The 15,221-nt window shown below is 35.3% G+C and overlaps 1 protein-coding gene across 1 annotated transcript in view; it reads right to left on the bottom strand.

Moving 5' to 3' along the window:
- Positions 1–15,221, bottom strand: part of ADAM23 (ADAM metallopeptidase domain 23) — a gene marked incomplete at both ends in the record, with an annotated part of 69,912 nt that overhangs the window by 39,793 nt on the left and 14,898 nt on the right. Inside the window, 4 exons of the mRNA XM_080620878.1 lie at positions 308–371; positions 1,986–2,049; positions 2,767–2,849; positions 5,839–5,902. Coding sequence (XP_080477004.1) covers positions 308–371; positions 1,986–2,049; positions 2,767–2,849; positions 5,839–5,902 — 275 coding nt within the window. The remainder of the gene's footprint in view (positions 1–307; positions 372–1,985; positions 2,050–2,766; positions 2,850–5,838; positions 5,903–15,221) is intronic.

Here is a 15,221-nt window from a genome sequence, read left to right as displayed (position 1 = left end):
GGTAAAAAGATTGCAACCTGCACTTAGAATATGTTTTCTTCCATTTCATGACTTCAATAGCATTAATATCACTGATGATAATTAAACGATTTGCAGAAGAAGCTAAATACAAATTTTCCTGGTTTTTTTGACAACTCTAAACTCCATTGCAGTAATTGTGAAAAAAGTCAGGTTAGGATCTACTCTTCCAGTTTTTCTAAATAATCAGTAATCCTATATAGATTGTTAGCCAAATATTCAATTTTTTCAAGTTATATACGCGATTATTTTCAATACTGAAAAACTCATAACATAAGCAAAAACATACCAAGGTCCTGCAATTGCTTGGTGGCTTGTGTTCTTTGGATGATATGTGGCCTACTTTTACTTTCCTGATAAGAAAAAATATATGACATATCCTTCTAATTAATAATGTCAAGTGAAGAGTCAAGCACTTCTTTCAGTATTTATTATTTTCATTATTTTTCCATAAAATGCAAGCAACCATAGTACCAGTCTGGCATGGTATTAATGCGAAGCAATCTATTTGCAATGCTGAGGACACAAAGGAGCCTCTATGCTTCAGAACGTTTAGTGGCCTACAAAATGTAAGTATCACAGATGTCTTTGAGATTACTTAAAGAAGTCCCTTAAAAGCCTTAGTGTTAGAGCACACAGACCATTTATTCCAATCAATCAAATTAGAGAGTATATTTCCAGTTGAAATCTTCCTGCAGATGAAGAGCAACTGTTACTACTAATGACGAAATGTGTCTTTCTAATTGCAGCAAAATGCAAGAAACTAATCAATGCACTGTCTTTAAGAGGATTATTTCACCCTGTTTTATTGGTGCACACAACTTAAAAAGGAGAAGACTTTTAATGTGTATTTTCTTTAGAAGTCTGACAAGTCCCAAATTATCACAAATTGGTATCTGTTCTAGAAAAAAAAAAAAACAAAACCTATCTTTTCTTCCGTAACACCTCCTCTACAGAGCCTGCCAAAACAAGCGATTTCTTTCAAAGGGTAGGATGCTACTGTTCTGGAACTTCCAAAAGAAATACGTAACACATTAAAGGAACATATTTTGCTGGGGTTTGCTTACTTTTTGGGGAGCAGGCAGTTTTATATAGTATCTATAATATCTGCAGCATTATATTGTATGTCATACATCGCTAAATACTAGAGCGAGACAGGCTTGAGAGCTGTGATACAGCATTTGGAATATATCCTACAGACCAAGCAGGATACAAACCTTAAGCGTTTTGAGTCTCAATGTTGCAGAATCATTTCACTGAAGATCACTCAAATCTTTGAACCATTCAAGAGGTAGAAATCTACATGGTTTTACTCCTATGAAACTGCATCAGTTTCATAAATAAACAGCTAAAGTTTTAGGAGCAGCTATATTATAACACAAATAGCTAGCAAGACATTTGCATAACCGCAGTCCTACATGCTGATTCGGCTTAGTCATATATTTGCATATTCTGGATCAGCATCCCTGAATCTATACAGTGACCACTGACTTAACAAATATAAAGTGCAAGATACCTGAATGCAATTATCTACTTCACTAAATCTTTGTGAAAATATGGTAAATCAGAAGCAATGTGATCCAGCTAGAGAGGGATGAATAAATGACTCCCAGAGATCCCTTTTATGAATTTATAAATCCTTTAGTTCAAGTACTAGAGCAAATTGATAAAGACTTTTAGACAGTCCATAATCATTTGCTATGGAAACAGTTTTATTAGTATTCCCAATATCTAAATGATGAACAATAACTAGGAAAAGAAAGATTAATGAAAAGTAGAGAAAATCTTAGGAAATTCATACTTACACATTTCTTGCCTTAAATAAATTCCATGTGTTTTAAAATACTTTTGTTTTTCATAAGAATGCATGAGAGAGGTCACTCATTTACTGATTTATGCTAATACAGTCATTTGCTATTCCTCGAGCACACTCTCAAACCAAATAAAGTAGATAAAAATAAACTTACTGCACTATGGGTCAAATCCATCGGTTCTATCAAGTATAAATAAGTACTATCCTCAAACATGCCACTGGAACATGGAGAAAAAGAAGTGATATTTCAGATTAGATGGCAATTAATTTGATTGCAGGATTTGATTTTTGGTGAGACAAAATGAAACTTATGATTGTCAAACCGATCAATATTAAAATAAATTCCATATATGTTCATTACCACATGTGGCTAAAGCTAAGAATTTTTTTAAGAGATCAGGCACATTTTAATCAACTATCACTGAACATAATGGCAATGTAATGATAAAGCATCAAAAAGAATAAAGATTTGACCTTGGAAAGAGGAGTCCTAAGACATGAATTAATACACAGCATACAGTCAACAGCTGAGCTGCACTTAACAGTAACTAACCCTAGTAAGGGCTAATGTCTTATATTTTTTCTTGTACAATCTGTCAAAGAGATCAATTTTTCCATTGGCTGACAGAATCATACATGAATATTGAGCATGTAAACTGTTAAAGAATAATTTTTTTTTTTTACCAATTAGGTCATCTGATTAAATATTTATTTGCACTCACAACATTCAAAGGTTTCATGAGTCAGCATCAAAAGACTTTAATCCCAATGATACTAAAAAGAATGTTAGCAGCTTGGCATAGCTGGTACTGGCATTTCAAAACATCAAAAATCTTTGGGCCTGTAGAGTTTCAGTCCCTCGCCTAGTAAGAGACAATATTAAAGGGTAATAATTAGTTAATATCCTTGTTTGAAAAATAAGAACATGCACTTACTGAAGTCCATTACAAGTTGAAAGAGCAACTTTGGAGTCCTTGATACCTCTGATATTTCCATGGTAGTAACAATGCTCTCCACCCTAATATTTAAAAACAAACAATCACACACACACAAAATTACTCTGATTAATGCCTGTTGCTTAAAATCAAGGCAAAAAAAAAAGTCCTAACACCTTGTATTAGGTAAAATTTCAGAGAAAGCAACGATTGCTAAAGTAAATACCAATGACTAGCCCTAACTGCTTTTAAGAGAAAAACTGTCCCCATTAAAGACTAACTTACATAAGTCTTCAACCCATAACAGGGGTTATTCTTTTGTTGAAGTCACAGCATTCTTGATCTTTTAAATGCATTTCCTTGCTGTGAATTGATTCTGTAAAAATGTTGTGCAATGCAGGTTACGTGAGCATTGAACTGTTTCTTGAAATCTTTCAGGTATGTTAAAATTACAAGTGGTAAGTTTTCAATCATCTGGCATGTATTTGGATTAGACCTGAATTCTACCAATTTTGTCTCACTAAAAAATTATCAACTAAAATATTATGTCATTAGACTATAGGTACCAATATTACTACTGATGAATGAGCCAGAAAGTTAATCCAGTTTAGCTACACTGAAGTATACAGTCACATTTTTACCGTACATATCAAAAAGGTACTAGGAGTCAACTCTTGATTTTAACTGCAGAGAACTCCAAAGAGATGCAAACCCCAAATTATTAAAAAAATTGCAGGATTTTTGTGGGGTTTTTTTCTAAGGAAGTCAGCAATCATGTTTCACGTTTTTGACAAGATCCTGCCTTTCATGCAAAAACCAGTAACATTTAAATTACCTACACTTGTTTGTAGCAATATTAACAGGCTGTTCAAACTATGAATGTTCAGAAAGAAACTAAGAAACATTACTTTGACTTTCCTAAAGCAGCATTTTGACTTTTCTAAAGAAAAAGACCAGTAAATTCAGAAGCTGTTAGATAAAAAAAAGATTCAGATGCTATATGTCAGTGAAGCTAAACTGAGGAAAACTGAATAATACTAATTGACCTCATTTAAATAGTTGGTCTTTAATGCCTGTCAACAATAACCCCAGCTAAACTAAATAGAAAAAGTATTCTCAAAAAATTTTATGAAAATCCCTTAAGTGTGGTTGTTGCCTCGCACACTGCTTGAAAAACATGCCATTCTCTATCAAAATATTCCTAATTCTGGTGTCATGTCATTCGAATTCCAACAACCATATGGGACCCATTGCTTCTGCAATCGTAATTCAAGTAAGTACAGAAAATGTAAATGCTCTTTGTTCAATTATGCACAAGCGTTATTTCCATTTTGTATCTTATTTAATGAGTTATTCAGATTTGAATGAAATTTCTAACAGACTATTGTGCATAATTAAAATCAAAGTACTACACAGAATGTAAACACTACATATTTAATTTTTCATCAGTGAGAATGCATAAGCCATGCTTTTTATCAACTAAATTGTGATTCTCTCACACAAGTAGCTTTTCAAGAATTTTCTTAAAAGACAGTCATCCAGCTAAAGAAATTGCTGTTTGTTCTTCAGTATTTTCACCCTTGTAACAAACTACCCCTTTCTAGAAAATACAATACTTTTCATCAAGACTGCACTTCTTTACATCCACATCAGAAACAAAACAATATTTTACTTACTCAGGCCTAAAGAGGATTATAAGATACTGCAAAAGACCAGGATACAGTCCTTATTTGATCTCCTATACAAATTCTGTATATATTTTCTGAACTTATAGTGAAGCCTTTTATAGATTAATGTGACCTCAGGAGCTCTATTATTGTTTCTAAATAAATCAGTTCAAAAAACATCCCCTAGGAAGTTTGGATCAAGTTACTGCAGCATGCAAAGCTAGGCCATTTGCTGAGTCTAAAGTTCTGATATAATTTTCCAGCCAGATTCATGATTCAGCACCGCAGTGCTCAATGCTAGTGCTGCAGCTGACAATTGCATGAGCTTGTCCAGATGCCACAGGGAATTGTTTTCTTGCATCATTTAGCATTTTTGCCTATTCTGCAGTCCTGAGTCTTAATGAAACAACTTCCTCATTATGTTATGTGAAACTATTTTTCTTCTTCACTGGAAAAAAAAAAAAACAGTATATTGTGATAATTACATTTCTATATCTATATATTTGTTTAATTTTGCCATAATCAGCAATATATTGTTTTATTTGAGACTCTCTACAGCAAGGACAAAATAATAAACTAGATGTCTAATTCTTGGACAAACAACAGTCAACTTGCTGAAGGCATAAATGCAACTTGAATGCTGGCTTTCCTCCACTCTAAACAGAGATTTATCTTTCGCATGTAATAAGGTCACAACAAACATTCCAGCATTCATACCAAGTATGAAAAAAGTCATTGCCTGAAAATGTAGTTTATAACCTTCCTAGGAACCTGCCAGTCCTCATTTTGTTACTACAACAAACGAGACAGATCTGTTTCCCTTAGTCAGGGCTGAACTTTCTTGCATAACTTTAATCTCTTTGTCACTGGATCAATAGCCCATGGCACTGAATTAAATTTGGGAGCTAGTCTGACAAATGTAATTAATTGGATGTCAAGCAATATGCTGGTTTTGTAATAGCTGAAACCTTAGCCTCCGGAGTTAAGTCTTCCATTTTCCACTTCACAACTATGTAATTCTTGCAAGATTTTTTTTGTTTGTTTGAATGTCTTATATTACCATTATACCTTCCCCTTGCACTTTGTGCTAAGGACACGTAAATAATTAATGAAGACTATACTGATGGTGACTTCAATCCCTCCACCCCCTATATTTTACAAGATGTGATTGTTCTGGCAACATCTGGATCTTCACCACCATCAATTGCCGACACACAGCTTTCCTTTTTTGTACAGTTCTTGTGTTACTGAGGTAACCTCACAAGAGGAGGCCACAGATACCTTGCATACGTGAATAAAGAATTCTGGTGAATTTATGTCTTGCAAAACTTTTCTCTTTTTTTAGCATTTTTTTGGCATTGTTCCCTCAGAAAGACCATTCTGACACACTTTAAGAGCATAATACCTTTGAAAACTTTGGTTTCCCATCTTCATAGTGAATCTCCACATAATTGGAAGATAACAAGTCACTGCCAAAGAAAGGAAAAATGAAGATGAGAAAAATCTGAATATTTTTTACACCACTATGGGTGGGACTGGTTTTTTTGTTAGCATTTTCAAACCATTTTTTCTTTCCTTGTAAATTAGTTTAAAAAAAATCAAGCAGCTTGTATCCAGTAAATGGTTTTCTGGCGCACTGCAAGTCAGAGTGTTACACAAGGGGGAATTTCATTCTGCAACCTAATTCCCTGTACTTTAGCTGCGTAATTAGATTATCAGCCTTTTAAATATGCAAAAAAATATCCCATGGCTTTAGAACCTTGTTTGTTGCCAGTAACTGGTACTGACAAAATGTACGTGATTTTTTCCAAAAGGGGTAATGTTAAAAACCAAACAAACAAACAAAACCACCACAAACAAACAAACCCCACCACCAAAACACCCTCTCCCCACCGAAAAAAAACCAAACAAAAAAACCACCAAAACCCACAAAAAGCAACAAATAGAAGAAAAAACGCACACACAACTCCCCCCCCCCATGCTACTTTTCTTTCTTTTTTCTTCTCAGATTCTTTTCTCACTTGTATTTTTTCCCTAACCCCGGCAAGACAAATTTCTGAAGCATAAAGATTTCCCATACTTCATTATTTATAGCTCAAATTTTTTCTTTTTTTTTTTCTTTACTATAACATTAGCAGGCCTGCAAATATATACTGGAATAATGTTAATGCCCCGTTCACCTTTCCCCCCATTATAATCAGGATTGCAACAGAGAGGCTCAGGGAGAGCAAAGCAGTTAAATACTTTAAGTGGGCCCATCATATGTGCAAGATAAGCATTTTACTTAATGTGATCCAGATTTCTCAGCATTTTTCAGGTCTCTAAGAGCCTGAACCCACCCCCACTCCCCCCCACCCCCCCAAAAAAGTCATTAAAGGGTCTGACAGTGGTACATGTATCAAAATAAAAATACAGTTGCTTTGAATAAAACCACCACCATTATGAAAGACTAGTCTGACAAAATAGTTCTGATGGGAATTCATGGCTAACAACAACTACAGTAATGGGCATCTAAAACTAAGATTAGACTATTAGCAATCCTGGTAACACTTTAACTCTGGGGCTATTGGCTCATACAATCAATTCTTCATGCTACATTTATCAGGCACTACACTTATCAGAGACAATCCTGCAGAAGGCAGTTAGCAGTGGTTCCCTTAAAAGTCCTTTTTCATGGAACTGACAGACCACATTATGGGCTCTCTGTGCCTGCAAAACCAACACTAATAGCTATGAATAATTACTGAAGTCTCATCATTTGTCTTAACCTTAATTTTGATAGCAAAATTTAATTTATATCTTTTTAAGTGCAGATTTAAAAATAAATTCAGTTGCATAAAATCATTTTCTTTATTTGCATCATAGTAAGCTATAAATTTTCTCTGCAAGAGAATACAAATGCTTTATAAATAGTGTAAATGCTTGACTAAAATACAAACATTTACTTTTTCAATATGGCAAGGTTTGAAGCTTCTAAACAGGATTACATATACAGAGGATTTAAACTTTAAAGTGTTGATAACATCCTTTTCTTCTTCACTTTTTTCATACATATTATGAAGCATATGGACTGCTGTCGTCCCTACTTAATAGGATGGTATAGACAAGGCTAGAGTTAACTGACACAAGCAGGAAAATGGAAAATTCTGATTAGATACAAGTTTACAAAAATCAGTTTAACCCAGTTCCAGGGTTAAACACTGGAACTACGCTCAACATGAAAGCACCTTGACCAGATTCAGACTTTTTACAGACACTTCAACTTGAATTCACAGAGACCATCTGGTTTCCTCAAACGAATTTCAGGATCAGCATTCACCTACCCACTTCCAAATCAAGCTTAAGCTCATATCCCCTTTTTCAGCCCTCTTGTAGTAATCTTACACAACTGATCTCAGAACTTTCAGTGCTAACTAGTGCATTTGGCATCTCATGAGAATTCCCACTGCATCTACCATCTCGCAACTAATTCTCAGATTATGTGACATTCACGTGACATAAGAGCTGCTCAAAATTTCTTTAGCTCACCCTTTGCAGAATCTTTCCAAAGCTGATTTCTCCTTTCTTGGATTTTTTTGTTGACCTTCTGTTGTAACCTAATTGTTTCCTTCATTTACCAACAGTTCTCATTCTTTAGATTCTCATTACTTAAAATTGCAAAGGGATTCCTGATTCAGATAGTAAATACAGTGTCCCGCATGACAGGATAACTAACATGACATGCTTATGATGGAATATTTCTATATATATTACAAGTACAAAGCACGAATGAAGCAGACAGTGGCTTTTCCAGTAGACTCCACTTTTCCCATTGCTGACTTTTTAACGTGACTGTCCTGTGGGATCTGCTTGATATAGGGCACATCAATGAAATTCTCCATACCGACAACTTTCCTCTAAAGAAAATACAGGCCCATGATTCCTTATATACTTTCCAAATGTCAATTTTAATTTGTGCACCCTTTTGCCAAATGTAACACAGTATCTACCACCTAGAAGTTGGAGTAGAAAATCTATTACAAGGCTATTGTCTTTTACAAAACCATTCTCATGTTATGCTGTTAACAAGGTATTTAACACTAATTTCTGATCATTAGGATGTTCTTAAGCTTGCTCTGCATAACCACCAACATATTGCAAGGGCACTTTTCTCTTAAGATTTCCCACAGGGCAGCAAGAATTTTGAATTTTCCATTGAACAGTCAGACAGCTTCTCCTTAAACTGTATGCCTTTACCTTGGTAGGTACCTGATTTTTGCCAGGTACCTTGTATCATATTTCATTACTCATTACTCATATTTCAAGTATCTGTCTACACTAGCAAACATCCTAAAGAACACTTTACTTCAAACCATCCAGGAATCCCTCAATATATACTGTTAATCTAACCACCATCTTACACAACCACCATCTTATTCAGGGGAAGATGAGAAAATGGAAAGGGAACAGTATGTTTGCAGACATTTTCCAGCATGGAAAGTTGTTAATTCATGAAAGAATTCATGAAAGATGGTAATTCATTGAAAGTTGCTAGTTCATCCAATCAGTTGCTTATGTAATAAAGTTAATCTCAGACTGTTCTCTATATTCACAGCAAAATCAGTACAAACCAAACTGTGTTTATAAATGGTTAGTATTGAAATGTGATAGTGCAGAGAGTAGCCTAGGACTGGAAAATTCAACAAAAACGTTCCACTATTGCCACAAAGCCAAAGCCAGAATTCGAGTAAGGAAGTTTGCTCTATATTTTGCTAAAGCTCCAGGAACAACAACAGCTGTAAAAATAAGCATAAAACCACTTCTGCCAAGTTTCTCTACCAAAACTTTTACCTATTATTGTTAGATTTGTCAGCATTAATAGACAGGAGAAATTATTTAAGGGTAAAAACAATAACAAAAATACAAACAAACAGAAAATCCAACAGCAACAAACACACACTTAACCAAAATATCTTTCAAACTTTTTTTCTAATATGGAAGAAAAATAGACAGAATAGCACTGTACTGCCACTGGAAGGTGCAATGGGATGCTTTATGCAAGTAGCATCAAAAAGAATGGCCTATAATAGACTAAGAGCCCATGTAGAACTACAAATGCCTGAAGAATGGATACAGAACTCATGCATACAGTAGGGGTCTACACATCACAAAACAATTCTTCTTCCTTCATTATCATTTATAGAATGCCCAAATTTACCTCTGAAAGGCAGCCCTGAATTTTAGAAAATACATTTGTGTTTTATCTACACCAGACTGTGTTCTATCACCTTTCAGTTGACGCATTTACATTTTGATTTAGCAGAAATGCATCCAGTACAAGAAATTTCATTTTCAATACTATGAACACTAGAGACAGTGCAAGCTTTAATAGAAAAAATTGTGTAAGTCATGATGACATCAGACATAGAATCATAGAATAGTTAGGGTTGGAAAGGACCTTAAGATCATCTAGTTCCAACCCCCCTGCCATGGGCATATTTAGGCTGGTGACACATTAGTATGATGCCTTACAATGAATGTATCAAATGGCAACATGTTGAATGAACTCGTGAAAATTTTAGTCAGCTGTGTCCTTTCCTGCAGTTCCTCCCACCCTGTCTTGTTTGTCTTAGGAAATTGTTTTTATTAAGCTGTTCTGCATCACCAGCTCTTCTATGAGTTACATTGAGAGATGCAAAATAAGCAGCAAAGGGATATGTCATTCCCAGTAGTTGCTGCCTTGAAGACACAGGCCAGCTGTTAAGCAGCAGATGCTTTCTGAAGAACTTGCATCTACTTCCCCAGCACATATTTCACTGCTGCTGTTTCCATTAGCAGGAGAGCTGCAGTGTGAACACTGTCCTACCTCAGCTGGTGTCTGACTGTCTTGATGAAAAGAATTGATTTACGTAGGTAAAGTCTATGAAATGACTAAAAGATACAGGCAACCAAGTTAGCTTCCAGGAACCTAGCACACAGTCTGCAAAAATGGAACTACAGCTGAATTATCTTTCTTGCATACTTCTTAGGTTATTCTTTATACTAATGTACTACCAAGCAATAAATAACTTTAAGTATTCTGAAATGATTCAAGCTCAGTATCAGTGTCTCAGCAACATAACTTAATTGAATTACTTAACAGAATGCCCGTTGGATGCTTTTGTCCATTTGACAGATACAATTCTGTCATTGAATCAAGTTAAACTCAGTGGTATGGGCTCTTAGAAGCTAGTTTGATGATATGCTTGATCTGTCAAGCATGCACAGGCTTTATACTAGCACTGAATGCAAAGATTTCAGCCTGACTATAACAGAATCCGAGATCCCAGTAATTCACTTCAGCATTAAGATCTCGCTATTGACAAGACTGGACCATCTCCGGCTGAAAAATCTACTAGATTAGAAAGAGAACAGTCCTTAACCACTGCCACTTTACAGTGGTTACATGCAAGTAAGGAGTAAGAACATAACCTAAGAGAAGACATATCAACTAAGACAGCTGCTTAGTGTGTTGCCTGACAGCAAACACACACATATAGCAATTTTTCAGGGAGTTTCCCCAGCACCCTGGGATCTGTGAGACCAGGGTTTCATAAACCAATTAGTATAATTGTTTTCAATGGCCTTCAGTAGATTTCTGTAAGTTCTCCCAATCCTTTAACTCCTGTAAACAGTTTAACATGCACAATATCCTGTGACAAGATGTGCATTTTCATTTTTTCTGTAAGAAGCACCTCCTTTCAAACTTCCTCCTGTATTTGATACCTGTAGTTGTTACATGGAAGGAGGCAATAAACATCCTTATCCTGCCACACAAAATTTTATAGCATTGTCATATTGTCCCAGATGTGTATTTGCGCTGAGCTTGCCGTCCCTAGCGATCCACCAAACCAATGGCTGTGGTTGCATCTCAGCTGACAGGCATTCAGAACCCTGCTCAGAAGGGCGCCAGATACATACTTCATTAAAACCAGGATCAGGAGTGCGCAGAATAGTCTTTTCACTCCATAAGAAAGGGGTCTGACAAGAAGGCTAAACATGCACAACACCAGGGTGTGCATTTTTAGACAAACAGCGTGTCCTCTCAGGTTTTAGGGTGGAGTTTTGTTTGTTTGTTTGTTTGCTTTGGGGAATGGGAGGTATCATTTGGTTTTGTTTAATTTTGGTTTGGGCTGGGCTTTGTTTACCAGCAGCTCCCAGATCCCCTGAAGCACATACGTCCCACAAGCTCTTACATCAGCGCAAAAGAGAAAAAGTGGAATTTCAAACAAATTAGCCTATGCTGAGTTTCTTACAGTCTTTTTGAAATAAGCTGTGCTGTCAGTGATTATATTGATAGTCATTTTATGGAGCACATCTCTATTCACGCATTGCACAGCAGGCACAGGGACATCACTTAATTACTACAGAGGAATCCAAAACTTGAGTGCGTGAAAATCAGGGACTACAATATTAATCTCTATGGCTATAGTTTAAAGTTATCCCCTATAAAACATACAAAGAAACATACATACACACTTCTTATTCTATAAATATTTGCTAAAGAGAAGGGGATGAGATGAAGAAAAATTAGATCAAAAAAGAAGAAAAAATATTAAAAGGATTGATCTGGAAAGTCATAGGACAAATGAAAGAAGGAGATGATAAGGAGCTGGAAATACTGCTGAGAACTGTGGGAGACGTTGAGCTGAGTGCAAGTCCTTGATCAATGGCAGGATTGATGCTGCCTCCTACTATACTTCTAGAAGAGTGAATGAGTAAAACTAGACAGTGCATACATAATATTAGAAATTCTAATATTAAATATAATAAATACACATTTTAATCATAACCTTAGTGACCAGATGGAAAAGAATTCTAATTTACAGCTGAATAATCGAGCAGGAAGCTTCTTCACCATCAGGTTTTTATAATTTTTTAAATTACAAAAGAAATCTTTTTTTTTTAACACATTAATATGTCTTGGAAAACAAGGAAATGTTTTAGTATCTGTGTCTAGTCTAAGCCTTTTTGCATGTGAAATGCCCACCGAGGCAAATGATCACTTTTAGTAGGTTGCCTCCAGTTCTAAGAGTGGCAAGTGAGGCAGTAAAGCTCCCTTATCTACAGCCAAGATGCTCAAGACTTATTCATACTCACAGTACACACGCATTGTTGTACACACAGGAGTACACACGCATTGTTGTAAAATCCTAATGCTGAGTTCTTTGCATCTTGCTGTAACAAATTTTAATAAGCAGACTACAGTTAAACTTGCCACAGTAGTATTATCACATTTAATTTACACAGCCTGTGTATCTTATAGGATCAACTTAGCATTCTAAATGCTTAAGCTTTTATTTAAAAAAATGTTATAAATATTTGAAGTTTCCTTCAGGAAAACTGTGACTAGTTTTCCAATTTCCATTGAAAAAATAATTTTGAGAAAAAACAAGAATCAAATAGATTCTCAAGTAACCAGTTACTGCCCTATTGTTTTCTAAATTTTGCCAAAAATGGAATCTCTTCTGGGACTATTCTCAAGTTAAAGTGAGCCCTACAGGAACACAGACCACAAAGGCTACACAACAATTATAAGCTTTAAACTGATACATAAATTGGCGGTAATGCTGCGCTTCATCTAAGAAATCGACTTTTCACAACAGTCACCATATTCTAATATCTCAAATATTTAAGTCATGTTATAGTCACAAGTCATGGGTTTTGTTGTTTTGGTTTTTTTTTCAGTTTATGCCAAAGAGATCAGATTATTTTTTTTTAAATATTATCTCTTAATTGAACAGAAAAATCAATTTTCCTGGAAAGGTGGACTTCTACAGGGAAAATTAAAAAGCTGAGAAGTACAGACTGGTTTTGGTGATTTCCCCTGTTTTCCCCAAAATCCTAAATGTTGAGGGAAGTTTTCAGCAGCAAGGGAGAAAAGTGTTTGTCTTAGGTTTTTACCTCCTGTTTCTCTGCAGCTCAGGTACCTAACTCCCCAGTCCTTGTATCTGCCTCAGCCACCACAGTCCCAATAGGGAAAAGCTCTAGCATGCTCCAGAGGAGACTCCTTTATTTAGAGACTAGTGCTAGAGCATTGACTACCAGGCAATACAGCCAACTTACCTCATCACTAAAAACAGCAAGCAGACATTTTTTATTTACTGCTTTTGGTAGTATTGCTCTCTCATGTTGTTTTAATATTACACTGGAACATAAAGACTGCTAGCTTTAAACACAACATAAGAGTTACCTGCAGAAACACTTGTCCTTCGACAGAAGGACAACTTAAAAGCCTTTTAAGTGGTGGTGAGAAAGATAAATTGTTAGCACCTGACAGACATTTGTGTATGTAATACATAAACAAAAAATAAGAAATTGTTCCACTCTACTAATATCACTGACTACTCAACTACACTGTTACCACAAATGAATTCGAACTATTGTTTGAGGACAAAAATATGAATTTACTGAAATTCATTAACACTTTAAAAGGCTTTTCATATAAATAGGGCTTTAAGACAATGTTACATGTTACTTGTTGCATAGGGAATTTTATCAAGTTTGGACAGATAATCATAGCTGAATTATTAAAAAAATCCTTAATTTTTCAAACAGGATTGTTACCTCACTAGTACCATATGATCTTTCATTTTTGTACCAAAAGCATTAACTCTCTAACCTTTTTCCCTGGTCTTGTCATAAAACGCTGCCAACCTTAAGGTTAACAAATTATATTTCATCTGTTTTAACACCTGTAGACCTTGTGCAACTGAAAAATTCATTCAAACTTCATAGAAATCTTACATTTTACTTGCCTTGCACACTGGTTTCAAGAGGTTTGATTGGCTTATATTTCCTTCAAGCTGTTTGTGCCATCACACTACAGCAAGATATAAAACATCAAGTACAAAATTTACATTAACATGCCTCAAACTTTCAGATTGCCACCTGCTCTTTTTACAAAATCTTGACAGTATAATATAATGTAATAATATAATATAATGTAAATAATATAATATAATGCCAGTGAATATCCAATTTTCCTTCCCCCCTGGTTCTAAAACTTGGTGTGGAAAAAAAAAAAAAAAAAAAAAAAGGAGCAACTGGAACATAGAAGGCAGGCAAAGACAGGGATTCCAATCAAGGTAAAGAAAACTAGAGCCGGTTTGTAAGCAACAACCATCTTTATTTTAGCTTTATATACTCAAAGAACTTTCCTAAAAAAGGCAGACACAAAACCAGAATACACAGAGTAGGTGACATTAACTCATCTTACAGTAACTGATAAAAGTAGATATTCAACATGCATTCAAAATCCAGAATACCCTTGAATGTATTCCACATGCAAATGGATTATTTTGGCCAATAGCATCTACTAGCTCAAATCTGTGGCCCTGTTGTTGTTCTGCCTTTCCTTCTGACTAGACATTAGTAACACCAGCAAGCCAACTAAAATCCTTCATAATCCAACACAGTAGCAAAGGCAGCATTTTGCTGAACACATAAATGTAACTGAGATATGAGAATGAGTCTTTTCCAAATTGTTGTCTGTGAGTATTTACAATCTATGATGCTACAAGTTTTATGACTTACAGGTTTAGAGTGTTATGTCAGGTCAAAAAGTAGGACAGGTTTTTTAAGTCATTGTTTTCTGGAGCAGAACCAGAGAGAGAGTCAAATGTTTGTGAGTCAAAAATCACCTAGGAAGCTAGAAGACCTAATGTATAAAGAGGCAAACCATAGGGATACCAGTAAGGTACTTGAACACCCTGCATCTTAAACGTAGCCAGTAAGAAAACTCTTGATACCCCATATGCAGAACTTACT

This window comes from Psittacula echo (genome assembly GCF_963264785.1).
Source record: "Psittacula echo genome assembly, chromosome: 6".
NCBI lineage: Eukaryota > Metazoa > Chordata > Aves > Psittaciformes > Psittacidae > Psittacula > Psittacula echo.
Note: the sequence above shows the minus strand (reverse complement) of the source record. Positions and strands in the feature narration are given on the sequence as shown.